The 25,743-nt window shown below is 39.9% G+C and overlaps 1 protein-coding gene across 8 annotated transcripts in view; it reads right to left on the bottom strand.

Moving 5' to 3' along the window:
- Positions 1–25,743, bottom strand: part of LOC112150924 (supervillin) — a 61,946-nt gene that overhangs the window by 5,956 nt on the left and 30,247 nt on the right. For 4 of the 8 annotated variants that reach the window (XM_024279525.2, XM_024279492.2, XM_024279464.1 and 1 more), the window contains 24 exons: positions 25,210–25,275; positions 21,931–22,621; positions 19,033–19,480; positions 16,712–16,844; positions 16,204–16,254; positions 14,390–14,467; positions 12,745–12,892; positions 12,512–12,604; positions 11,824–11,904; positions 11,511–11,688; positions 11,255–11,433; positions 10,089–10,244; positions 9,050–9,186; positions 8,677–8,824; positions 8,451–8,596; positions 6,259–6,434; positions 5,999–6,146; positions 5,647–5,926; positions 5,147–5,298; positions 4,132–4,237; positions 3,748–3,955; positions 3,542–3,675; positions 3,121–3,276; positions 2,180–2,323 (listed from right to left, as the gene is read on the bottom strand). In XM_024279525.2, the coding sequence (XP_024135293.1) occupies positions 2,180–2,323; positions 3,121–3,276; positions 3,542–3,675; positions 3,748–3,955; positions 4,132–4,237; positions 5,147–5,298; positions 5,647–5,926; positions 5,999–6,146; positions 6,259–6,434; positions 8,451–8,596; positions 8,677–8,824; positions 9,050–9,186; positions 10,089–10,244; positions 11,255–11,433; positions 11,511–11,688; positions 11,824–11,904; positions 12,512–12,604; positions 12,745–12,892; positions 14,390–14,467; positions 16,204–16,254; positions 16,712–16,844; positions 19,033–19,480; positions 21,931–22,621; positions 25,210–25,275 (4,237 nt within the window). The remainder of the gene's footprint in view (positions 1–2,179; positions 2,324–3,120; positions 3,277–3,541; positions 3,676–3,747; positions 3,956–4,131; positions 4,238–5,146; positions 5,299–5,646; positions 5,927–5,998; positions 6,147–6,258; positions 6,435–8,450; positions 8,597–8,676; positions 8,825–9,049; positions 9,187–10,088; positions 10,245–11,254; positions 11,434–11,510; positions 11,689–11,823; positions 11,905–12,511; positions 12,605–12,744; positions 12,893–14,389; positions 14,468–16,203; positions 16,255–16,711; positions 16,845–19,032; positions 19,481–21,930; positions 22,622–25,209; positions 25,276–25,743) is intronic. The other 4 variants (XM_024279472.1, XM_024279508.1, XM_024279516.1 and 1 more) reach the window with 4 other exon arrangements.

Here is a 25,743-nt window from a genome sequence, read left to right as displayed (position 1 = left end):
CGGTGAAATTAAGCAAATTTTAAGGCAAAAACTCTTTCAATCTTAAAATTAGGAAGGAGTTGGTGCTATTTCTTCAATAAAATAAATTCTACACATTAACTTGTCTTTATGTCAAAAATTTAAAGCAATTTTTGTCATCTTTATTTTACTTTTTAACTCTGGAGCCCTATTCCCAGGTGATTTACCCCCAAGCAAAAGCATTTACATGATTTTCAATTTGTTGCATTTTTCTGAGTGTCATGGGTGCCTGGGTGAAGTCTCACATCTCCCAGGAATGGGGAGACCAAAGGACAAGTCTCCAGTATCATAGTCTTTCTATTTTAGGATTTTTTTGTTCTCAAATCTTTAATTTCTCAGTAATTTTCAAGCATTTTTGTTTTTAGGATCTTCCTAGGTTTTTATTTTCCATTTTGTAACATAAACCACAGTTTAAAATGAAAAAAAAAATACTCGTATTTATCATGTGTTGTCATATTTTGATCTATTTTGTTATGAGAAATATTTTTTATCAGATGTGTTATTCCGGGTAAAAATTACTCAGCAAAAGTGAAGGTGAAACTTTTTAATGTTGTAGGGTTAATATTAGTAAAATGTCAAAAAGTTCATTTTTACTCAGATAATTCCATTTTAATTCTAATGCCAGTTTGCCAAAGTAGTTTGCCAACCAGTTTAGACTCGATTTAGATGTAATATGTTGTTTTGACGGGTCTCTGGTTGTGACTTGCTGCCTTAACCTTACTCTGAATCAAATATTTTTCACTACCATTGCTGCAATGGCAATGAAAATATACCCAATATAATAAACCAAATAAAAAGTACATCTCATAAAAAAATAGATTAAAATATGACAACATATCAAATCAAATCAAATTTAATTATAAAGTGCTCTAACACAGCCAGAGTGCGCTGTACATTAAAACACCAAGAACACTAATAGATCAAATTTAAGCATAAACCAACTAAAAGCCAAAACAGTAAAAACAGATTTAAAACAGAGCAAGAACAAAGTAAAAACAGAGTATATATTTTTGGCTGTAAAAATGGGTTTTAAGCTTAGTTTTAAAAATGGACAGAGACGACGCATCACGAATGTTCAAAGGCAGAGTGTTCGAGAGCTTTGGTGCACAGATGGAAAAGGCTGGATCTCCTCTACACTTCCTCTTAGCCCTCGGTACCTCCAGGAGAAGCTGATCAGCAGACCGGAGGCACCGGGGAGGAGTGTTGGGACAGAGAAGCTTTGAGAGGTAAGGTGGGGCGAGACCATTCAAGGGTTTAAAAACAAATACAAGAATCTTAAACTGAACCCTAAAACAAACAGGCAGCCAGTGGAGGGAACCCAGGATGGGTGTGATGTGTTCTCTCTTTCGTGCTCCAACCAGCATACAAGCAGCGGCGTTTGGAACCAGCTGCTACTGTGAAAGAGAGGACTGGCTAACCCCGAATAAAAGTGAATTACAAGAATCCAGCCGAGATGTAAGTGTGGATCACTGGTAAGTTAGAATACCAGTAGTATTTTTTACTTCAAACTTTAGTTTATGTAACAAAATAGAAAATAAAAACATAGGAAGATCCTGGAAACATGTAGGAAAATGATATAAAAAAATTAGGAATTTGAGAAAAAAAAAAAAATTAAAAAAGCAATAATAATGACACTTGAGCCTTGGCCTTTGGTTCATCCATTCTGGTTCCGGTCACGAGCAGCAGACGTGTCTCTCAACTCCACAGTCTGTCAGTCATAACAACAAAGAACGACTACGTGGCCTTAAACTTGTTCCTAAATTGTATAAATATTTGATATTAAGTCCTGAACCGGATATTGATAATTCATGTAGAGAAAATGGTATGGTCGAGTCGGGGTGGGATTATATAAGTTTACCTCTTCTCACTCCCTTTCAAGCAATCTACTAGTGATTTATTATGAGATTTGTTATCACTTGTATTATGACCTGATTGCTTGAAATAAACCATTTCATTCATTCATTCATTCATTCATTCATTCCTTCATTCATTCACTCATTCCTGTGTCTGGTGAGACTGTACCCAGGGACCCATGATACTCAGAAAAATCCAACATATTGAAAATGATGTGAATCCTTTTGCTCTGTGTTAACATTTTCATTAAATATCCATCCAAAGCCTGTAAAAGGAAGGTTATGTATGTCTGTGCCGATGTTCTCACCTTTGCAGTACTGCAGCACGGTCTGCATGGCACACTTCCTGTCGGCGTCCCAGCGGATGCGGGCCGAGCCGGTGCTCTCACTGTCCTGAGGCCACCAGCCCTTCCACAGGTAGACCTCGTGGAAGTTATCCACCATGAACAAAGCTGTGCCAGAGGGGAGATGAATACTACATTAGGGATTTTTTTTTTACAGAGACACACATTTTTGATCCCTTTGAAATAATTGCAGAAATGTGAAAAAGCACAAGACACTCCAAACAGATGTGTCATAAAATTGTATTTCATTCTAACACAAAATACCTAAATGGAAAAATAACAATTTCAGAGATATTTCTTTTTTTTTTGCTTCCACGTTTCAAAAATCTTCTTTCACATATCTTATGAAAGCTGACGCACTTCTGATAGAAAGGTAGAAAAGTGCTACAAACAGGACATTTTGTGAATGATTACCTAAAATTATATTTTTGCTTATACTTTTGTAAATGTAAGTGTTTCTCAATATTCAGGATGATGTATTTTTACTTATTTTTGACAACTATAATATAAGCTCAGATTTACTGCTGTACTGTATTATATTTAAAAAAGCAAGTGTCCTAAGTGTGTCACAATAAGGCAAATGCACAGAAATATAGTCAAAGCAATAAAACTAATCTCAATAATTTAAACTAGAATACTAAACTATTTTCAAAAATATAGAGACTAAATATAAAACACCAAAAAGCTTATTTATAACTTCTTAATACAAAGAAAACATGAAACACACTTTTAATTTAAAGATTGAGCAATACTTTAGTCTTTCCTAAAAATTGACCAGTGGATTTAAATTAGGACACATTTTTCCAGAGAAAATATTAGATTAAAAAGTAAAATCTAAAGTTTTTGATATAAGAGCAAATATGATACAGTAAACAGGTAAATAACATCTGGTGTTTGTGTCCCACCAGGCTGCGGTGCGTTGTAAAGGTCTTCCTGGAGGAAGGGCAGCGAGCTGACCAGGTCTGCAGCTCCGGACGGATGAAAGAACTCAGTGGCCACAAAGTCTCCAGACGTGCTGCTCAGCTGGAAGAGCCGCGGCGTGAAGTTGAATTTACCTGGATCTGAGGAAATTCAAGTCAAAGCTGTAGGTAACTTTTCAAGCTGATTATCACATCAGTAAATTGATTTATCTGGTCAAAATTCCACCCACAGGTCAAACACAACTGATCAATTTGAATAATTTTTAATCTTTAAATCAAATAAGCTCAGATTTGTTTACAAAAGACTTAAAGAATCAACTTGTCCCCCAAGGGGCTTTACAGACAAAACCCTGCACAGGCAATTCATTTTAACCTCTGACCTTAACAGAGGCAAAAGATCTGGTACCTTGCAGCATGCAGTCATAAGCCTTTCTGTCCTTCCTCCCCAGCGCCTCCCAGAAACCTGGAGGCTCTGCTCCCTCATCACACTCGTGAATTGTGACGTTGCTGCTGCAGTGGAGGCCCGCTTCCAGAGGACACCTGAAAAGGCCCAGAGACGCTGAAAACCCTCAGATCCGACATGGAGGCACATCAGCGCTAACAGGAGCTCACTGTTCTTTGATCTTGAGCGCGGCGGTGTTTCCCACACTGCGGGTGTGCAGCTGGCTCTTGCAGCCGTGCCACAGGTAAATGACAGCCTTGTTGATGTTGAGCAGGATCATGGAGGCTCGGGAGCGCAGGCTGCTGCAGTGACATGCCACTTCCAGCAGATGGCCCTCCACCGGCACCTCCCCTCGCACACAGTAAAGACGCCACTCGCCTGCAGACAAGAGCATGCATAGTTAGGTAAATATTAAACCTGTTTTTCTTTTTTATCTAAATGCAAAAACAACTTGAGTCACAAAAAATTGAAATAAGGAATATCAAATTGGAAGGAAAGGAATTTCATTCAATATACACTTCAATACTGTCAGGGAGAAGCTTGTAAACGTTTACTCTGAGTGTTTTCCTCCTCTTCTTCTCTTTTTCCAGCATGAATGATCATCCCTCCGTTAAAGCACTGAAGGAAAGCTGGTGGCTCCTTTCCTTGTTGAACTTGGACCTGAAACGCACAACAACAGATGAAACTGACGATCACAAGCAAAAGGAACATCTTCTTCTGACAGCTTAAGGTGCTTTCACACCGAATGCGATTCATGTGACAAATTCCCGTGCTCTGCCCCTCTTTTGTCTCGTGACAAATTTACAAATTTGCTTATAGCGATTATAGGATGATCGCCATAAGGAGTGGTGTCTGTAGATATGCCAATTGGAATGTATGGAAAACACAAGTGATGTTAAGAACTCAGGCTTATTTAGTGTGAATAGTTCTACGAAAACATCAGTAATCATGTCTTTATGTTTGGGTTTATATGATTATCATTAAAGATTGTCCCAGTACAGGGGGCTGTGTCTGTATGACAGTCACTTCCATGGTGTTTCTGCGTCTCTGCGGCTGAACTTGAAGGCTGACTGTCTCGTATTAACCCAAAGGGGAAAAAATAAATTAAGGAGACCATTTTCCTCGTATTTTTTTAATGTCTCGATGAGGCCCGACCTAGCAGCCTTCGCACCCCGCAGAGGCTCTCTGTCTGCCGGCATATCGAGAGAGTGAGCTCCACCTCGAGAGTGAAAACCACTGAGTTTCTGATTGGTAGACGCGATGCAGCGACCTGTGAAACTTCAGATATTCAAACTTTGCCTGCTCTACCTGCTCTGCCTTAAAGTCTGCCTGCCAGCCAAGCTCCAGCTCTCAACCCCGGTCTCACCTGACCCCTGGACAATAAGAGTCCTCTGCAATAAAACTCTTAAACTTGCCCTCTGATTTTAGTGCTGTTTTTAGTGCTTTTACTCAGGATCCTCTTACAAACTGCCCAACAGAAACTGGCCGCATCCGCCACGCGAATCATGTTCGGAGTTATTGCTCCTTTAAGGTTTTGCTTGCTGACGCCCAGAGGGCAGACTATCGTACCTGAGCTCCCCTCTTCTCATTCAACTCCACTGTCATCAGCGCCGATGTTCCCTTCTCGCTGACGGTGGAGTGTCGACCCTGCCAAAAAAAGTAGCAGCATTTCTCCTTCCCCGGCCCGCTGCTCCTCGCATCAGGGTTCTGCCTGCGACCAACTGCAGAAACAGAATCACAAAGCATCAACAAACTTTAGGGTATTTTTACAAATATTAACTTTTGATTGCAATTTTCAAATTTTTGCTGACACCTGCTGTTGCAATTTAATTCAATTTAACGGGTGCTCAAACCTTAAATCCACTTTTTTTGTCTGTTGACCACGTCATTTCAGAAGTCTCACGCATGATCTGCAGCTCCAGTAATGATAATAGTCCTGTCCCCCAGCCCCGCCCCTCTGACTGGATTTCTCATTTCAGCTGTGGGCGGAGTCAGCCTCCAACTTCCCCGTTTGATTACCATTTATAAAGTCAAATCAGAAAGGAATGAGCTCATGTTTGGTGACAGACCTGAAGTGCTGACCATGTACTTCCACTTGACCACGTATGCGTCTCCCTCGTGGAACTGGCCGATGCTCTGTCGCGGCAAACGGCTGTAATCAAACTCCAGAATGTGCCAGACATCCACACACACCGTACTGATCTCCTGGAGCCTCATGCGGTCTTCTGTCTCCACCGGGCCGTAGCCGCGGCCCACGTTCACTCCCTCTAAAATAGTGCAAATAGGTGAGCAGATGACGGGCAGCATCAGGGTGGCATCGTACGGTCGACACTCTCGTCCTGGAGCCTCCTGCAAGGAACAGGAGTTGAAGTGAGGAAACTTCCTGGTGTTTATCTGTGTGCTTCGGTCCTGGGTTCGTACCTTTGACTCCGGTATAGGCTCAACACTTTCTTTCAGGGTGGGAGACTTTGCTTCTGTCCAATCCACAAACTTCTCCTTAAACAAAACAGTCTCGTTGTGCTCTGTCAGTCTGCCAAATATTGCCCAATCTGGACGGCCCTGACCTTTTCTGTGAGCAAAAAAAGAGGAGCTAGCGTTTCACAAATCAAGCAGCTTAGAGGAGAAACACCAGAAAGTAAAAGCCTTTGTGGGAATTCTCTGGTTCTGGTGACAAAGCAGACCTGGGTATGAGGGTGTTGCAGCCTCCCGGGTCCAGCGGGTTGATGTCACAGCAGGTGTAATCAAAGGTGCCGTTCCACAGGTGTTTGGCCAGCTGGAAGGCCACCTTCCTCTGTGCCAGAGTCACTTCTTTGCCATGCCAAACATACACCTCGCTGCCAAAGTCAAACACAAGAACCTGCAACCACAGGAGAGCACAGTCAACTGTAAGCTACGTAAAAGACAGAAATACCTTCGGTCATTTCAAGTAAAGTAAAGTAAACTGAATGTTTGCTAAATTTTCAGAAGCAAAAAAAGCAGAATCTGTTTATTCATGCGGAATAAAGAGGAAAGCTCAGCAAAACCACTAAAACATGCCTATAAATTCATAATAAACAAAGATCTGTGTGGATCTGTAATTAGCTTGAAATCTGCAAACACACCGGTCATGTGACGCGTGTTCAGTGTGAACAAGTCTGCAGCTCTGAGCATGAGTTTAGCCCATAGTGTTCACACTGGACAATCAGGGAGGGGCTTCCTCTCATTTTACTGTATAATAGTGGATGTCTGCCATCTACAGTTAGAAGAGGCTTAGTACAAACTCTCAAAGCGGTGAAAACCTCATGAACCCTGCTTCTGGCTTCTTCTTTCACAGCTCTATTTTGATAAACGAAAGACTTGGTGTCATAGAAATCCAGCCGGGCACAAACTGCAATTATTAATTTCTCCTTCATGATCAATTTTCAAACAGTTGGCTCTTCCGTGAATTCAAAGGACACCATTCATGCATCACTACCAAATCAGAGTCCCTGATTGGCTAAAGTTCCAATGGTTTAACTTACAGCGTGTGTTCAGCTGCCACTTGTTTAGTACATCAAGCCAAAAAATGGTTGTAGAAACTTGCATTTTGAACGCAAAAGTCCAAAATGTGCTTTTACATAGACTGTCAATTTGAAGTAAGTGCTTGAACATGCGTTGCCAATGGCAGTGTGAGCATAGCTTTAAGTTCCACTCCAATCATATTTTTTTCTATCCTAAAGTTGTTCCCAGTTATCTTTTAATTGAAGTCTTTAGCCAAAAACAAAAAACCATTTGTCATTTATTAAGACAGATTTTACACACAATGGCAGTAGCTCATTAGAAATACAGTTCTGGGTTGTTTGCAGGTCTGTCAGCACAGAGCAACCCACTCCTTCCCTGTCGCTAAAAGGCCGGTTTTCATGCTCACGCGCAAGCTTATAGCCTCAAGCTAACATTAGCAGTGTAAAAATAACCATGAGCAATGTTGGATCAATCCAGTCTTATGGTTTTGAACCAGAATTGCAATTCGCTACAGCACAAGTGTTATACTTTGATCATTTCTGGCACACTTAAGTGTGAGTGGGCCAGGGAGCACTTTGGCATTTCAGTAGCCACATCACTAATCTATGTAATTTCAAGCATTCACTTTTCTGATTCAATTTGAATCAAGAAATACTCATGAACAAAGTTTTAATCATAAATTATTTTAGGTAGGTCCTATACTATGAAAAAATGCTACAAGAACATGTTAAAAACACAAAAAAGACCATTTTCATTGGAGTAGGTGTTTGAGAAGAAAATTATTGTTCATCGATGGAAAAACTTGTACTTATTTTTGTTTCAAGGTCAAAAGGACAAAAGCTAACTACACACTGCAAAACAGGCCTCTTAGAAATTAGTCAAAAATGCTTTCTCATTTGGTAGATTTTATTTAAATACGCAAACGAATCTGCTAGTGAGGTGAGAAAAATATTCTTAACAGATATGTTTTATTAAACTAGGATTATTTTACTAAAGACATTTTCTAGATCCATTTTTAAACCAGTTCCTTTTAGATTCAGTTTTTGCGGTATAAGAAAGTAATCTGAGATTATACCCAAGCTTTCAAATTAGTCTGCAAAGTAGTGGAGCTCTGAGCGCTGACGGTAAACTATGCGTGTCGTGTTATTTCTTTTGTGTCTGGTGCACCTGTCAGAGTCAGAGTCTGCATGAAGCTGGAGCTGGCAAACATGTGGTTTTGCAGCCTATTGTTCGGTGCTATCCAAAGGCCAGCTTGCCAAAATTAGCATGTCCACAGCCCACCTCCAGGTATTGTTTAGCCTGTCAATGTCAGTCAGAGCTGGATCGGATGAACACTCCGTATAATCACTGCAATAAAAGCCTAGCAGGTACTGATCTACAGACGAGCATTCACCTCCTTAGATGACAACAGGGAGCTGTGAGGGTTCTTCCCCCACTCTTCATCATCAGGAACCAGTTTATCGTCCAGCAGCCTGAAGATACAGTTGGTTTCCACGATGCCGTTCTCAAACTGCTCATCCTCCTCTGGTGGGCCCGCGGCTGCATCACAATCATAAAAGTGTTTTAATAAAAGCATCACAGAGGTATTGTATGTTTATATATATACAGTCATTTCTTACGCTGGTAAGGCATCTGTCCTCCAAGGATGGTCCAGAACTGTTGCATATCTGCACCCTGTGGGTCAACCCCTTCTTCAACAGTCTGCAGCTGGTTGGCTCTGCAGCCCATGTCCTTCTTTGTCTGAATGTAGGTGGCCAAATCCATCGCCTGCAAAGAGAAACCAACAACAGTGAGTTTTCTTTATTAAAACATCCAAACCCCAGCAAAAAAAACAAAACTTTTTGAAAGAGTTTGGGTGAACATCCTCTGGGAAATAGAATGGTAGGAAGCTGTATGTTAGTTGATGAGAACAGATGACCTCATGAGTCAGAAAGTGCAAAGAAGAGGAGCAGAATTATGAAGGACTTTCTGCTCAAAGTTTTGCATACTCACTTTAGCCTTCTCAATGACATTTGAGAACTCTCCGAGCCAAACAAAGCAGTGCTCTGGAGTCACCAGCAGGAAACAGTCTCCGCTGTTCAGAGAAGAAGCTCGGGGCTCCACTAATCTGGTCTGAACATGACGCCGACCTAAACACAAAGAGATCACTCAGTTTAGTAAATTCTGGTGACTCAAAGTAAAACGATCACATCCCTGATAAAACAACAATATATCTCTCAATACATTTACCAACAATGACTTGACAATATGTGCCATGTCAGGAAGTAATGTATTTTTAGGATGTTAATTACAGCAATTATTTCTGTATTTGTAATAGACAATGCAATATATTCTGATTTATTCTTAATTGTTCTAAAATGCAGTGTTATAATTTATTATAATCTACACTGAAAAAAGTGAAACATTGGATCATTTAACAAAAGTTTTGTAATTTGTCACATTAAAAATTATTAGCTTTCATCAAATAAAAAATTTAGTTGATGGTTTACTCAATTTAAAAAAGTAATTTATTAAAAACTCTAATGTTTCAAAAATATTCTATGAAATATTCAACAAGTTTATTTAGACAAAAAAAATCACCTGGACACGACTTTTTGTGAACCTGTTGCATTTTTCTCTAAATAATGTTTTTGAATTTATCATGACCTGGATGACTGAGAACCTACACAGACATTCTATGAAATATGTTGTGATATACTTCCTAAAATACATTGTCTAAAATATACTGATATATAAAGAAATGTCCTACAATATCAAATAACATAAATCCTATACTGAAAGACATATTATTAATGTATTTATATATGATGTAATATATGATACAAGTACACAAACAAAAATAAAACTATTTCAACAAAGATACGAGCAATTATGACAATGTTTTTTGAACTCCAATGAATTATAGATTTAATATGAATCAATAAAAATAAATAGATTTTCCATCCATATATTGCAATATATGTTTATTACTTGTGCATAAGATGCTGATAAACTGTAGATACAATCAAATGATGTTGGGAACAGCTGTTACCTTTGACCTGCATGAGCATGAGGCTCTTATATGGCACTGCGCTGTTGTTGGAGCTCTGCTCTGTGAGGCTGATGCTGCGCAGACTCACACTGCTGAAGTTCTCCTTGCTGGCCAGACCTGCCAGAGCTGCCTCGGAGTACTCGGACGTTTTACTCGCTAAAAGGTTAAAAAAAGCATTTAGGTCATTCCAGAATCAGAGGAGGTTTTGCATCCCAACCAACACATTTTTGATGTTCCACATACAAAACAAAAAGCTTGCAGTTTTTAAGCAAATGTACTATGAATTTACAATAAAACTAAGAGAAAAGAATGCTTGAAAATAGTTTTAAAATACCAAATGAGTCCGGAGTACCCCTAAAATGTTATTTTTACCTTTGTCATCCTCCCCATGTCCAAATTAAATCCTATAAAAACACTTCTAATCGAATTTAAAATTGCTTCTATGGTATTTTTTGTTTCTTTTGTATATCGAGAAACTGTGTGAACATTTGTTTGATAAAAACAATATTTCAAATAACTGTAATTATCCGTAGAACATGTTTATCACAACATGCACGCAACCCTGTTACCATAACTTTTTTTTGCTCAATAGAAGAAGAATCAAGCATACCAAAATAATATTCTGGATTTTACGTCATCCAACAGTTTTCCAAAAGAATGGAGGAGAAAATATATGTTTTGCTTTTTTAACATTTTCTATGTTTTTAGTTACCTTTGATTGAATGCAAGCCCATGCAATCCTGTTACACATATAATCAGAAAAGACAATTATTGTAAATATAATAATTATTATTGTACTTATTTACAAATGCAGGTTTTGCCTCTTGGTAATCAGTAACAGCTAGCTAAACAATTAACTTCTACCCGTGAAAAAAGCTCATACTAGTTTAGATATGAAACCCTGTTGCCTGCGTAAAGTTGTAACAGGGTTGCACCAAGTTTAATAAAAATTGAGCATTGGATCTATAAGTTGAGCTATCAAGCCATTTGCAGTTTATTACCTATTATTGATGAACTAAAGTTAAAAAAGTGAAGGTTTACTTCTCATGAATTTTGAAGCTGTCTCATTTGTAGATTATGTATAGTTTGTCAAACCCTAAAAATGTGTTTTATCTTGAACTACACCTCTCCATTCTCATTTATTGCTTTTAATATATTGTCCTTACGCTCGCTCTTCTCAGCCTTTATCCTCTTGCTCTCCACCTGGGCAACATTGAGTCTCTGCTCAGTGTACTCGTGTCGGATGTCTTCTCTGGCTGCCAGCATCTTCAGAGGGTTCCTAGAGGATCGGACATTCCTGGATGGACGAACTGCCAGCCTGTGCTGCACCATGGCTGAAGTCAGCCTGAGAGGAAATCGCAGCTTTAGCTTCTTCGAGGATGAAGACATAACTTTTTTTTTTCTAAAAATGTATTTTCTTACTTGGGACTCTGAGAACCAAAAATAGAGTCAAAGTCTTCACTGAGCTCAATTCTGGTGGGCATGCGAGGAAATTCTGCCACGCGTTTGTAGAACTTGGAGAAGATCTCATCGTCCAGCTTCATGACTTCTTTGACCGCCTTCTCCGTCACTGTTATAGTGGTTTCCTGCAAACCTGCCACTAAACAGTACCAGTCCCAAAACAGCAGAATTTAAAATCCATATTTAAAGCTTTGGAAACAGATACAGCATAAACAGCCTCTCCTTACTACAGTATTTTAACTGTAAGGATGATAAAAAAGGTGAAAGTTTGTACCTTTGCTATTCAAACGTCCTATGAAACTCTCTAACTTGTCGAGCTTTTTGTCGGATTCCATCTCAGGTCTTGCCTCAATTTCTGAAAAAAAGGTGTTTATTAAGAAAAAAATATAATGAAGACATGTTTCCTGTCAAGTTGTCACATCACCAGCTATTATAATATACTGTTATAAATGATTTACAATTACTTAAAAATTCAGATGACGTTTTTTGTGTGCGTCATTTGTTTACAGATCTCGGGATGATGTTTGTTTCTACAGGCACAGTTGAGTTGTCATGGTGACAGACTACAGGATTGGTTTTAGGCTTGCAGAGAGATTCATCCGTATGTCAATATTAGGTTATTTTTTGATCATATCCGTAATCTGAGATTGCAAGAAACAATCTTTAAAATCACAGGTTTCTCTCTAGCAAAACCAGATGAGGGTTTAGTGCATGTGCAGCAGAGCTGTTGATGGAAAGAAGATCATTCATTCAAACAGAGTCTGTCCAAGACAGTTTGATTGACAGAGATTTAAGGAGAAAATACTTGGAAACGCTAAAACTAAATTATTTCTTATTATATTTGTTCTCCTTCATGAGAAAAATGACACAGACATGTTAAAAACTCTGAAAACAGGATATTCATCATAGGGGACTTTTAAGTAATCAAAAAGGGTAAGTTTGGTTTTGATGGTCCTCCTCACCCTCATGTGCTTTGACCATTGCTGCACTGCTCTTGAGTTTGGTGGAGACCGGTGAGAGGATGGGACTGATGACCGAGGAGGAGGCTGCCAGGCCTGTGGACAACGAGACAGAAAATTCACACAACATTAGAGAGAAAACCCTCTTCAACGACAAAACTCAGAAAACCATTCCCCTCACATTTAACAGCTTGGTTATTAAGTTAGTTTATTCTACTGGTGATGTGTGAACGGACCTTTCTTAACCATTCGTGCTGCGACTGTGTACTGGTTGGAGTCGTTGGCTGCTCCTTTCCCCTTTGTCTTCCAAGCGTCCTCTCGAGTTGAAATCCTCTGTTTCCTCTCTTCAATGCTCATCTGGGCCTCAATTTCCTCCCCAGCATTCTGCGCAGACACAATTAAATTCAATTAGGGGATGAAATCAAGTTAGTCCCAAATGACAAATGGCATACACTTATATAGTGTTTTTCTATCTGGATGGAAGCCAAAGCGCTCCCATTCACACTCATTCACACTCTGATACCGTATATGTTGCTCACTATATCCAACCACCAACAGCAATGAGGGTTTTAGCATCTTGACAACTGGGCAGGCAAGACAGGAACTGATCCTGCACCTTTTCAGTCAGAGGCTGACCACTTTACTTCTGCACCATGGGCTCCCACAGGCCCAAATTTGGAGTTTTTATAGAGTGTTCAGCAGATCACGACAAAATGACCTAATTACTAATATTCTAAATAAAGAACACAAAATTTTAATACCCACTCCCATCATCTTTATATATTTTTAAAGCGTTCCCAGTGGTCTTTTAATTATATTTATGCTGTTTTTAGGGTAATTTTTTTTTAAAAGTGTCATATTCTATGACATCGTCTCTGCAGAGCAACAGTAATTCTTAGAAATTCCCCTTTGAGATGTGGGCGGGACCAATGGCGTCCCCTCACAGATACTGAGAGGTCTCTGTTTACATGCTCTCCCACTAGCTTACAGCCTCTCACAACCCAAACCTAACATTACCTGTGCAGCTAAAATAATGAGCAATATCAGAGCTATCCACCCGTACAGTTTTGATCCAGATTCCAGCTCAGACGAGGAAAGCAAAGACGTGCATAAATCTATTTGTCTTCAAGTGGATGCATCAGAATAGAGGGGAGCAGGGGAGCTTTGAATAAAGAAATACGTGGAAATGCAATTTTAAGCTTCCTTTTCTCTATCTGGTGCTCTGACATCTATTATGTTCGTATTGCACCCTGTTTTCTGTGACATGATTGCTAATAAGAGCAGTTATGCAGCACACTCGGCTGGTGGTCAGGCTGTGTCTGCACTGATGGCCAGTAATATCCTTTCAAAGAAACTCATGGCAGTGAAGGCTTGCAAGGTCAGCTGCTCTTGCACCAGAAATGCCCACACTGCATTTTTACCCATGGGAAATACTCAAAGTAGATGGAAGCACATTATTTCACTAAACAAACACAATCCAGTTACCAAATCAAGTGCAACTTGTTTTTGCACAAACTGTTCATTTTGTTGATTTTATCACACACAAACTTTCAGTAAATCAGCTCTTGATGGTTTTGCAGTCCTGCACTTCACCTCTTACATAACTTCCAGAACGTCAGTGTTTCGGGAGCAGCCATGTGAGAAGTGGTAGCATCAGAGCGAGGAAATAAAACAACAGTCAAATGCAGTCAAGCATCCAAAGTGCTGCAGAGCCACATTTGGTCTTTAGTGGAGCGACAACTGCACACTGATTTATCCTCATGTTGTTAATGGTGAAACCTCAGTAACACACAGAATGACTTTCACATGAGTAGCTGCAAACCAAGCAAAAGAAAACATCCCCTGTAGATTATGCGTCTCTTTCAAGCTCCACCGCCTTACCTGAGCATGATGATCAATATACTGACACTTTTGCCCAAGGGAGATGGGAGGAGAAAAAGTGGAGGAGAAGACGGGCTCCTGGGGATGCAGAGGGGGATGGAAGGTTGAACGACAGGATAGGAAAAGAGGAAATGCATGACATGCAAGACAAACAAAGGTGGAGGGAAACAAGGGAGGGATGCAGAGAGGAGAAACACAAAACCAGAAAATGTCGGCACGAAGGCGCGTTGGCTAAAACCTACGTCTGAAGCTCACATGCTGTGTGGATTGAGCATAAATGTTTGTAAGGTCAAAAATGTCAGTTTCAGGCAGAGAATTGACTTTTAGATTTGTCATAGATCATTTCCCGAATCACTAAAACGTCTGTTTTTAGCAGATAACAGATCCCATTTAACTCACACTGCTTTAGTCTTATAGGGTCAGCACTGACCCCTTTTAGATTTTAATTGCATAAAATAATCACTTAAATGTATTTATTCTATCAAAGCTTTTTGACTTTGTCAGCAACCTTGATTTCAATCAAAGTCTATTTTTGTATTTTATCTCTAAAATGCTCTGTTTGAAATTATGTCCTTTATGGTGTTCGGGTTGTTTTTGACCCATATACATAAAATAATTTTATAAAGCAATATTTGGAGCCAAAATTAAAATCATTAGTGGATTTTGGTCGACACACTGACAGTCACCTCCTCTCTCAACCATGTGAACCTCAGAGGACACTCGTTTGTCCAGTATAGTTGCAGAATAAACAAACGCAAACACGTCCAGACACAACAACTTTTCTCTGATTTAGATTTCTAATACTATTGGGAGATTTAAGTGGTTTTCATTGGTATAATTTGTTTGGTTGGTTGGTTGTTTGTGTTCCAATGTGTTTGGATTAAAGTTCTATTGCTGGCAAAATAAGTATGTACCTGTATATTTACATGTTCTTGAACAAAATATGAAGGGGTCCAAACTGACCCTTAACATGAGAAAAGTTACTAGAGTTCATTTTAAATTGAAAAATAGCAAATTAATTTCACAGATGTGTTCTAAACCCCTCAGTAAAATTAAAGTAACACATCAACTTTTGATCTATTTATAGATTCTTGTGAGGTTATTTTTTCAGTTTTTATTGAATTCCTAAAGGAAAACATATTTTTTAAAGGCCCAGAGACCAACAGAAAAAGATAATGAGAACAACATTTCCATGGATAAGGAAGCCTAACAAGATAATCAAGAAATGACACAAAAATTGGGTGATAGGTTATTGTTTTTAGTGTACTTTAAAGCTGATTTGAGAGTTGAAACTGACCCGTTAATACTGTGGATGGTAACAGAATGTTGACACAAGAGGAACCGTTGACTTTCAATAAGTTTACTCCTAATTTGCAAGATTGGTTGACATAGAAATATTGACTCAGACTGACTGGGACCAATCACTGCTTACTGACGTCATCTGGCTCCAAGATGGTGGAAAAACAGCAACTGAATTTGCTTAATTTTGATGGAGCTGGAAGTGAGTCAATTTTTAAGGTGACGTCACACTCACTCAGTCCAGTTCAAATATACAAGCAATGACTAACCAACTGTTGTCTGTGTAAACAAGAAATGCTTTTGTGCATTTTGTCAGGACAGTTTTTCAAACAATCAAAAAAAAGGCTTTTTTGAGAAACCAGAAGGATGAGCTGCCATTTTGTTTCCTTGTTTGACCAGATAGAGAAAAATCTTCAAGCAGAAGACCCACGAACACAACATCCTGATTAATCTGTGACTGGAAAACAAAGTTCCCACACAAAGCGGGTGGGTTCAGGTCTGCCAACAGCTCTTACCCACAACTGCTCCGACCCAGAGACAGCGGAGTGGTCCCGGACCCCGTCCTCCTGAGGGGTTAAACACAGGAACAAGGCTCAGTTCAGCGGAGGGGATGTGGCTATTGTTACCAGGAGTTTCAGGGGGCGAGCAGCCTTCAGGCTTTAAGCAGGCAGGTCCCCCCACAGAATACTAATGAATGGATGAGCTACAGGAAAATGGTGAAGTTGAACTGCTCAACTTTGTACATTTTTAAGCTTTTTAAATGAATGTGGTTTTAAAAACACACAGATTCTCAGAAATAGGAGTGAATAGTATTTCTTGAACACATATGCTGCTGAATCTAAACACTTCATTTCTGTTTGTCGTGACTAAAATCAAGAGATGCAAGACTTTCACTCACCAAAAAAAAAAAAAAAACAATAATAGTTTATATTTATTGATATGTTTTTGATCAGCGTGAAATTCTGAAAATATTTGGTGCTGGCGGAGGATGCTGCATCAGTTGGTAGATTTTAGTGCTCGGACCTTCTTCTGGCCGGTCTCCTCCGCCTCCCACTGCTGAGGCTGCTGCTCGCTGGACGCCACTTTGACCACTTCCTGTTTCTTGTTGATCCTGTTCTTCCAGTCTTCTTCACCGCTCTTCTTCAGGAGGGCCACTCTGACAGAGACGAGAAGAATCATCGTTGAACTCTGATGTAATTGCTGCTGCTGCATGAATGAATGAATGCTTGTTTGCTCAAAGCTGAACATGCTCAATAACCTCCAATGAAGAAACCATTTCCTTATCATTAAGTTAGCTTTTTGTTTATGATGTCCAGTCAATTTTTGATTCCACAAAACATTGATTCTTAACAAGAAATATGGGAACCTCTTTGGGTAATCAGCTGTGTTGGTATGGGGAATTCTGATCAAGATAGAAATGTATCGGTTGATTAACTTAAAATCTTGATGTGTGTTTTTGCCAAAGATTTTACATGAGCAAGTGTAGCAGTCATTCTAGCAGAGGCAAAAATGACAACTAAGATCAACAAATGGCCTAAACATCAATGTCCCCATGTAATTTTTTCTAGAGATCAATTAAATATCTATTCTATTCTATTCTACTCTACTCTATTCTATTCTAAACCTGATAAGAGTAAAGTTGATGTGTCCATGATGATGGACGCCTGTCATTTTAAAGACCATGCTCAGGTTTATGTGCTATATCAAAATAAATCACTAAGTAATTTTTTAAGATATCTAAATATTAAAAATGATTTATTTTTATGAGTATGAAATCATAAAATTTTGACAAAAATATATTTTTCAAACTAAAAAAATCAGACACTTTCTCTTTGGTGTTTATAAATTACTGTAACAGTGTTTACTTGTGGTTCTAGTGGTTACCTTTTGAACTGCATTTGGCTTCAGTTATGTTTATTCTTAAACAAGCTTCAATCCAGAACCTTTCTGCACATGAATCCAGTCTTCCATGTCACACACCTAAGCGGGTCACCTTTTTCTGTTGTTCCCAGTCCAGTTCTGCTGCAGATATCACCATTTTTGGTGCTTCAGATGGTGAATACAAATCGGCGGAGGAGCTTAACTGGATGGCGGCTGTGCGACTCCAACTCTAGTAACTCCGATTCACTGAGAACCAGCATTAAATGAGCTGAGATAGATTTTTCTGTTAGTTTTTTAAAATGCAAAATAGTTCTAAATGAAGTAATCTTTTTTAGGTTTTACATGAGTGAAAGAAAATGACTCAGACAAAGCAGGTCAGATCTGCTTGGAGTAAACTCAGCCCTCATAAGGAGTGACTGAGAGGTAAAAGAAAGGGTGTCATTAGCTCCATTGTTTGAGTGTGGACGGGGCAGAAATGAGGGCATGCTGTGGAGTCAAATAAATCCCGGAGGAACCCGATAAGGCTAAAAATACCTTCCTGTCACCTGAAAAGATGAAAGAGCTTAACAAACCTCTGTTCTCCAGGAGGAATAACCAGGGAAAAACTGCATTCATTGTCTCTGTTTCTGTTTCCTGATAGGAATATATATATATATATATATATATATATATATATATATATATATATATATATATATATATTCATTTAAAATGAAATCAGATTTACTGCTTTTAACCAAGTCAACCTTTGTGAAATTGCAATGTTGGTTTTCTCTTTGCAGCTTCGTCTTGTTCTCCTGTTTTGTTCTGTTCCTAATTTCATTCAACCTTTCCATTATCTCTGTTCTAATTCAATAATGAAATGGTTGCTGATTATTGTTGAAGTTTGTAAAGCAGGCAGACATCCTTCTGAGGGTTTGGGAGTTATTGCTGGTGGATAGATGCAACAGAATCAGTTCCACCCTCAATGATGCTGTCTATGTATTCCAATCTAAGCAAGCCTAAATCCTATTAACTAATTTACTTCATGTTGCATTTGTATCTATGAGATACTAGGGAAAGTGTTTATTTTATTTGCATCATCACCTGAAATGTAACTTTAATTCAACAAGTCCACAAATGAAGAATTACAGTGTTTTCTTTCATCATTAAAGGTTCATGTGAAGGTATTTGGTTGGTCTTCTGAAGATTCTCTACATGTTTTTTTTTTTTTTAATACAGCCAAATTTCTCTTTTTGTCTGAATCCACTAATGTTAAGTCTGGTTTATTGTGGTTTTATCTGTTCTTTAATTCTTTATTATTTATTTCCATACGCCCAAAAAAACATATTTGATGTTTTTTTTTGTGATTTCTGCAACTGACTTTTCCCATCCTGCCTGGGTGTTTTTGCTGTTAATTTCCCGACTATCCAAAAACACACAGGCAGAGTTTAATCTGAGTGTACTCTGAGCGAGACGCCCACCTCTCTCTGATGGACATCTGTTGTGCAGACATGCCGTCAGACAGTGTGTCTCCAGACTCTGTCGGGGACAGCAGGTTTCCAGAGCTGTTTCTGCTGAAGTCCTCGCTGTTGTCCAGGGGCAGCGACTGGGGCTTGACCAGAGTCTGGGGAAAGTACTGAGGTTTAGGGGGAGTCTGAGGAGGCCCCTGAGCTTTAGGCTGAGGCTGGAAAGGTTTGGGGAGTGACTGGACGAATCCCTGAGGCTTGGGCTGGGTTTGTGGGGAGTGAGTGAAAAGTTTGGGGTAAGTCGGTGGCGGCTGGGTGTAGGATGAGGGTTTAGGAAGCGTCTGAGGAGGCCGGATGCTGTTTTTCTGATGCTGCTGCTGCTGGCTGTTGGAAACGTGGGAAACCGTCCTGGAGGAGACTTTAGCTACGAGTGGCCTCAGCGTCACTGGATGATCCAACGAGTCTGGAAAGAAAAGATTGAGCTCATTTAAAAACTGAGGTTTTACAAATGTCAAGTAACCAATAGATGAAGCAGAGGATTGTACTTTTCAGAGTGAGGTTGGTGATGCATTCAAAGACATCACTTCTGCACCTCTTCAGAGATGGCTATGAGACGTTCTAACCACAAACGATTGTTTGTCTTGACGGCAGCACAGATTTTCTCAGCAACAGATTTAAGAGATGAAGCCTATTCTAGTAGTTACAGATCTATGTCAGGCACATGTGTCAAAGTCAAGGCTCGGGGGCACACATTTTATCTTTATTCGCAGGCTTTGTTTGTTTTGTTCGGCAGCATGTTCACATTTGTGTAATCTTAACAGGTTATATTTTATGAAGTTTAAAATCTTTTGGGATATTTATAATTGTAGTTTCTCATATAAAATTACATAAGAGTAAAGAAAAGTGTTTTTTTTCTTTTAGCATTTAGTCATTTCTAACTTGTATAATTTTGACAAAACATATTTCTATGGAGAGCAAAATATTGAAAGTTATTCAAGGTTTAAGTTAATTTAGTCTGGAATAATATTTCTGTCTGTTTTTGTTCGTATTTATGTAAGAAAGTTTAAAGTTTAAAAATTTTAATTTTAGTGGGTTCAATAAAAACGTATCTTATTTGGCCTGCAAACTAAAGTGTGTTTTGGATTTTGGCCCTGGCGTGCGATTAAGTTTGACGCCCCTGATGTAAGGAAACAGGATAGAATACATGAGAAGCCTTTCCATAAAAATGAAACATAATAAATAAAAACAATATATTTTGATGAACCCCAAAAAATGAAGCAAAAATGCAGTAAACACAGTAAAGCAGATCTAAAGAACAAACCAGGAAATGTAAACCAACTAGAACCCTGGTTACTGAGCTGTTGTTGTATATCTAAAGCATGAAAAGCACTAGTGTTGTCAGTGTGTTTGCATTCCGACTGATATATTAGTTATTTTGCAATATTGCAATTAAAATGGTAAAATACTGATGATAACTGCTTTGTTTCTTTTGTTGTTGTCTCACAGTGAGAAGGCCTTGGTTCATGGCCAGGTTTGGTCCTTTCTCTGTGGAGTTTGCATGTTCTCCTCGTTCATGTGAAGCTTTTATCTGGAAATTCTGGTTTCCTCCAACACTCCAAAAACATGCTCCATAGTTTAAGTGGCATCTTTATACTGTCCTTAGTTGTGCATGTGAGTGTGTGGCTGTGTGTTTCTCTGCATCAGAGTGGGAATTGGGTAAACCCTACATCTTATTTTTAGCAGTTGCTGGGATAGGCTCCAACAACCCCGTGCCCCCAAAAGGGATTCAGTGGGTTCTAAAGAGGGATGGTTCTGACCTATATGGACCTCTAGAAGTAAATATTTAATATACTTTCTTGGAGGAAAGGAAGCATGTTTGTTATATTCTCCATCATAAATTGCTCTTTTTCTTATTTATTTTCTTTATTGGTTTCTTGTTTTGTTTGTGTGTGTATGGTGTTTTGTTGGACGTTGTTGAATGTGAGTTTTGTTAAGCTGTATTTGTTCTACTACTGTTTTGTAGTTTTTCCTGTTTGGTTTTAAAGTGTTGTGAGCATCAGCAATGCTTTGGAGACCAGAACTCGCCTTCGTTTTCTATTGGATCCTTTCATCAGAACATAACTAGGTCAAGCACTGTAATCATGACGACTGTTTTAGAGATTTTATTTAATCATAATTTAGGCTTGTACTTTGTCTGTAGTGTTGGTTAGTGTAAAGTCTGTTAGACCTCTGGTGCTGATGAGAGTCAGGGAAGGGTTCTTCAATGTTCATGTGGATGAGTCGTGCAGAACTAACTGCAGCCTGAAGATAATGCTCCCATTGTGCCCCGCTTGTCCCTTAATTGCTTTATTTAAGTGCAGAACAACTGCTCTACACTCTCCCAGAGCTTCCACCTCTTCCTCTGCACAGTTTGTGTGAATGAAAGGGAGCAGACCACCCCTGGACACTCTCTGCATTAGCACATGAAAACAGGTCAGGCCCGTTTCACTGTAACACAGCTGTCCACAGGCACAATGTGCCGCAGAGAAACCACAACCCCCTTTTTGGGCCGTGACATACAACATACTTCAATCTGAAAATCTCTGCTGATCCGTGCATCAAACAGCATGTCAGGAAAGGACTTCCTCTTCCCAGACAAAGGGATCCACGAGGAAGACGCGTGGAAAAATATGCTAATTAGATGCAGAGTCGTACGCCTGTCTGTGTTAGTCTAATCAAACACTCCCAGCTGGGACGTCTGTGTGTGTATCTGACAATCATTGGTTAGAGCTGGATGAGACCATAGTAAGAGCTGCATTTTTTATCTCATCTTCCATCTCTTGTTCTTTGTTTCCTCTACCTGCTTCTTTTCAGCATCTACTAAGCTTTTCCTTTTTTTGTCTCACACTTCTCCATCTCTGGAGCATCTCATACCTGGAAAGCCTCCCTGGCTCCGGGTCCCGGTCCCCGCCTGATCCTCTAAAGAGGAAGCATGAGCTGCTCCAGTTTCTCTCAGTTCTCCTCCTCTTCCTCTTCTGTCTCCTCTCTGGGAGTCTCCGTCTGCGGCTCTCCTGCTGGGCAGAAGCTCCGGCTCGTCGCGCCACAAAGGAGGCTCAGCAGAGAGCTGGTGATGCTGCAGCCCGTCCTCTCTGTCCCTGCTGGAGGACTGAAGCTTGCCACCTTGGATGTCTTCCCTGGCTCCTCCCTGCTGTCTCCCCCCAACCTCCTCTTTTTGCCGCCCTTTCCAACCCTCCTCCACAGTCTCCCCCTGCTGCCACTGATCGGCAGAGGAGGTGGGAACGAGAGGAAGCCGGGTTGCCTCTCCTATTGGGAGGAGAGGGGAGGAGTTGAGCTCTGTCTCAGGGTGGCCGGGGTCCCCGCTCTGGGTCAAGGAGAAGTACCTCGGCGCCCTCTCCTGGTGGATGCTAGTGCTGCTGGGAGGCTGTTGTTGGGCAGGGATGTAGGGAATGGCGGTGCACTTTGCTGAATGAAACCAATCCTCATTGTTGTTGGCGCCTGGCATTGTAATGGCTGTGGCGAGGGAGGACTGGGAGGTGATGGCTGCCACAGATCGAACCAGGGCAGCTGATAAGGGCTCCAGCTTGATCTCACCTCCATTTTTAAGCTGTAAGAACAACAACCATGTCAGACAGTTGGGTGTGACAAAGTGACATATGAGTGACGAGGCAGAGATGACTAAAGCAGGATAGTCGCAGTTTGTAATGAAGAAATACTCCGTTTTGATATCTACTTTTGACAAACGTGGAGCGGCTGGCTTGATAGGAGGATGGAATGCAAAATCTAATTGAAATTCACTCACTGTGGTTGTTAGGGACAAATCAATATCTGCCTGATTGAGCTGTTCCAGCTCAAATTTTTCTGCTCAGCGAAGTTCAAAATTACAAGAAAAAACACTGATTTTATGAGTAAATTAAAAAAAAGAACGTTATTTATTTATTTGAAGTTTTTGTGCTAAATTATTTTTGTAATCAGATTTATTACCTGTGAGACAGCGAGAAAAGCATAACTATAAAGCCATACCACAGTTACCATCAACTATGTGTGATTGCACTCACTCACATCTTTGGCCACCAGGTCTGACAGCAATTCATTAAAGGCACGTTGGTTTTATGTAATTTACTGTTAATTTCACACATTAATATATGCAGTTTTGCTTTAAGATCTGTTTTTACACAGTTGTGTGCATGTTTTCAACCATAGTCAGGGTATTTTTCCCACTTCTTTCCCTTTTTTAATTCCACATTTATTAAAATCCCACTCCAATCTTTTTTTGATCTATTTTCAAAATGTTCCCAGTGGGTTTTCTATGATTATATTAATTTTAGCCAAAATTTAAAAAGCCTGTGTCGTTTCTTAGGACATAGTTTCTGCAGAGCGGCAGGAGATCATTAGAAATCCACCTCTGAGTTGTGGGAGGGACATTTGGAGTAAGGCCATCCCCCTTTCCTATAACTGAGAGTTATTTGTTTACATGCTCTAGCGCTAGCTCACAGCCCCTTACGCCAGGTTCACACCGCACGCGGAAGTGGAGAGCTCGCGGAATCCGCTTCACCTCCAGTTCACACTAGACGCGTATTTTTTCCCGACGGTCAACAGGCGCTTCTGCCCGTGTGGTTATTGAGAGCTACTACAATTAATTTGACGTCGTCCATCTTGACTTGTTGCCAACTGGTGTCTGCCTCTCTGTCATTAATTGTGTTTTTAGACACCCCAAAACCCCACTCCCCGCTCCGTAGTCAGCCCACTACGTTGATCTGTTTTTTCAGTCACCTGACTCCGCCGGTTTGTCACAAAAACCCCCACAACTCAAGATACTTGTAGGAAATTTCTGCTTCTAAAGGTGCTGCGGCAGCAGCTGGAATTTCCCAGGAGGGGAGTGCAGTTGAAGAGCATGTCAGCCCATCTGCTATGCACACAAGCACACACAAAGGCGCACACTCACAGCGAGCCTGCATGGAGAAATGGCATCAGCTGACTCAGAAGTGGCTCAGAAATATCCTGGTAATGGCGCAGGATAATTATCATCCTCAGCAGGTGTTTATTTTGGAATAAACTGGCAAATTCCGGATACAGATGCCCTCTCGCACTTAACTAATGTTGGATGAAGCATGCGCTTTTCTAGGGCACAGAGAGACAGTCCTCATGAAACAGATGCACTCTATTGTTCTGGATAATAAAAAAAACTCTTTATGTTGAGCAATACTCCAATGTTCCAATAATTGTTTTCAAAGCATGATCAGAAGGGTTTTTGAGGAGTATGGATTGTAACAGACATTCTTCAGCTGCGGGGGTGAAATGGAGACTGGGGTTTTCCATATTCACGTATTTGCCGTATTCCCGAAGGTCTCCGGTCCCTAACCCCTGTGAATAAGGGGTGAATACTGTATTTTCTTCCCTACAGCCTGTTTAGATACAAAAATATGATTGCATTTGTCAATAGCTGTATTTTATTGTGAAAAATTGATTATATGTGGATTTTCTCGTGTGTCTTGGCTTAACCTCCTGCCAGGATTGATGGAGATCGCTCGAAGCTCGCGCCAAAAATAGACCAGACGCTGAAATGATCGCTGCACTGCGGAGGACCGCGACGCTTCTGGTGTGAACTAAATCATAGATTAACAGGACGAAGACACGTCCATGCCTTACAACCCCAGCATAACATTACCGGTGCAACAAAAATGGCTGGAGCTTGTGACCCACCAGTGTATTTTTTTTTTTTTGGTCACATCCACAATCCTTTTCAGACTGCATTTTTTTCTGCTCCTGATTTACCATGGTTTAAATAAAGAAATACTCAAAAATTTAATTCTGAATCTAATTTCCTTTCTATATGTCCTCTATCCCCAGAAAAATGCCACAACAACATGTTAAAAACACCATTGTCACTGAAGCGGGTCTTTAACAAAACACTTGCTTGCATTCACACATCCCATGCTTGGTATGCAACAAACAAGCATGGCACAGAAGCTGCTATCAATGTAGAGAAGACTCAGACAATGAAGATTGCATCCTAAACTGTCCATCACATGCTGCATGTAGCACATTCACCAATAAAACCCACTGTCAAGCACAACCTCAGAAGCTGCTACCAAGTCTAGACAACGCAGACTAAAAGGGCCAGTCCGATCGATGAAGAGCAGGACACTTCCATGCAACCATTCACATTTTCCACGAAGGCAGCAGGGGTCTTACATGTTCTTCCTGAATGGCCTCTAAGTCTCCGTTACACACCGCAGAAGTTATCGGAGGCTCGGCTTCCTGTGTGGACACCAGTTATTGAGCATGACTCACGGCTGAAGTCAGGTATCTGACATCTGGATGAGCTTTTTCAGAGCTTGATCTGACAATTGTGTTCATCCAAAACAGAAATATTGTGGAAAAAAAGATTAATACCTTTTAGTTTTATTACAAACCTAGAACTGCTCATAATACTTCAGATTAGACAAATCTGTTAAATGAAATGTAACTGATTGGCCAAAAAAAGAAATACATATTTTTATAGATAAGCGTCAATAGTTAGAAAAATATAAAAAATATGAACAACTGTCTTCATCCAGAGTAAACCTGTAACATTTTCACTTATTTCCATGACTAAAATAATTATTAAAATATTCTATCATTTTACTGTTTTTAATATCTCTCTTCCACTTTTTGAAGTTGTGCTTCTGTAACCAAACAGATGAGCAGCAACACAAATCATGAAGACATGGTTGTATAAAAAGATTC

The sequence above is a fragment of the Oryzias melastigma genome, linkage group LG17 (genome assembly GCF_002922805.2).
Source record: "Oryzias melastigma strain HK-1 linkage group LG17, ASM292280v2, whole genome shotgun sequence".
NCBI lineage: Eukaryota > Metazoa > Chordata > Actinopteri > Beloniformes > Adrianichthyidae > Oryzias > Oryzias melastigma.
This window is presented reverse-complemented; position numbering and strand designations above follow the sequence as displayed.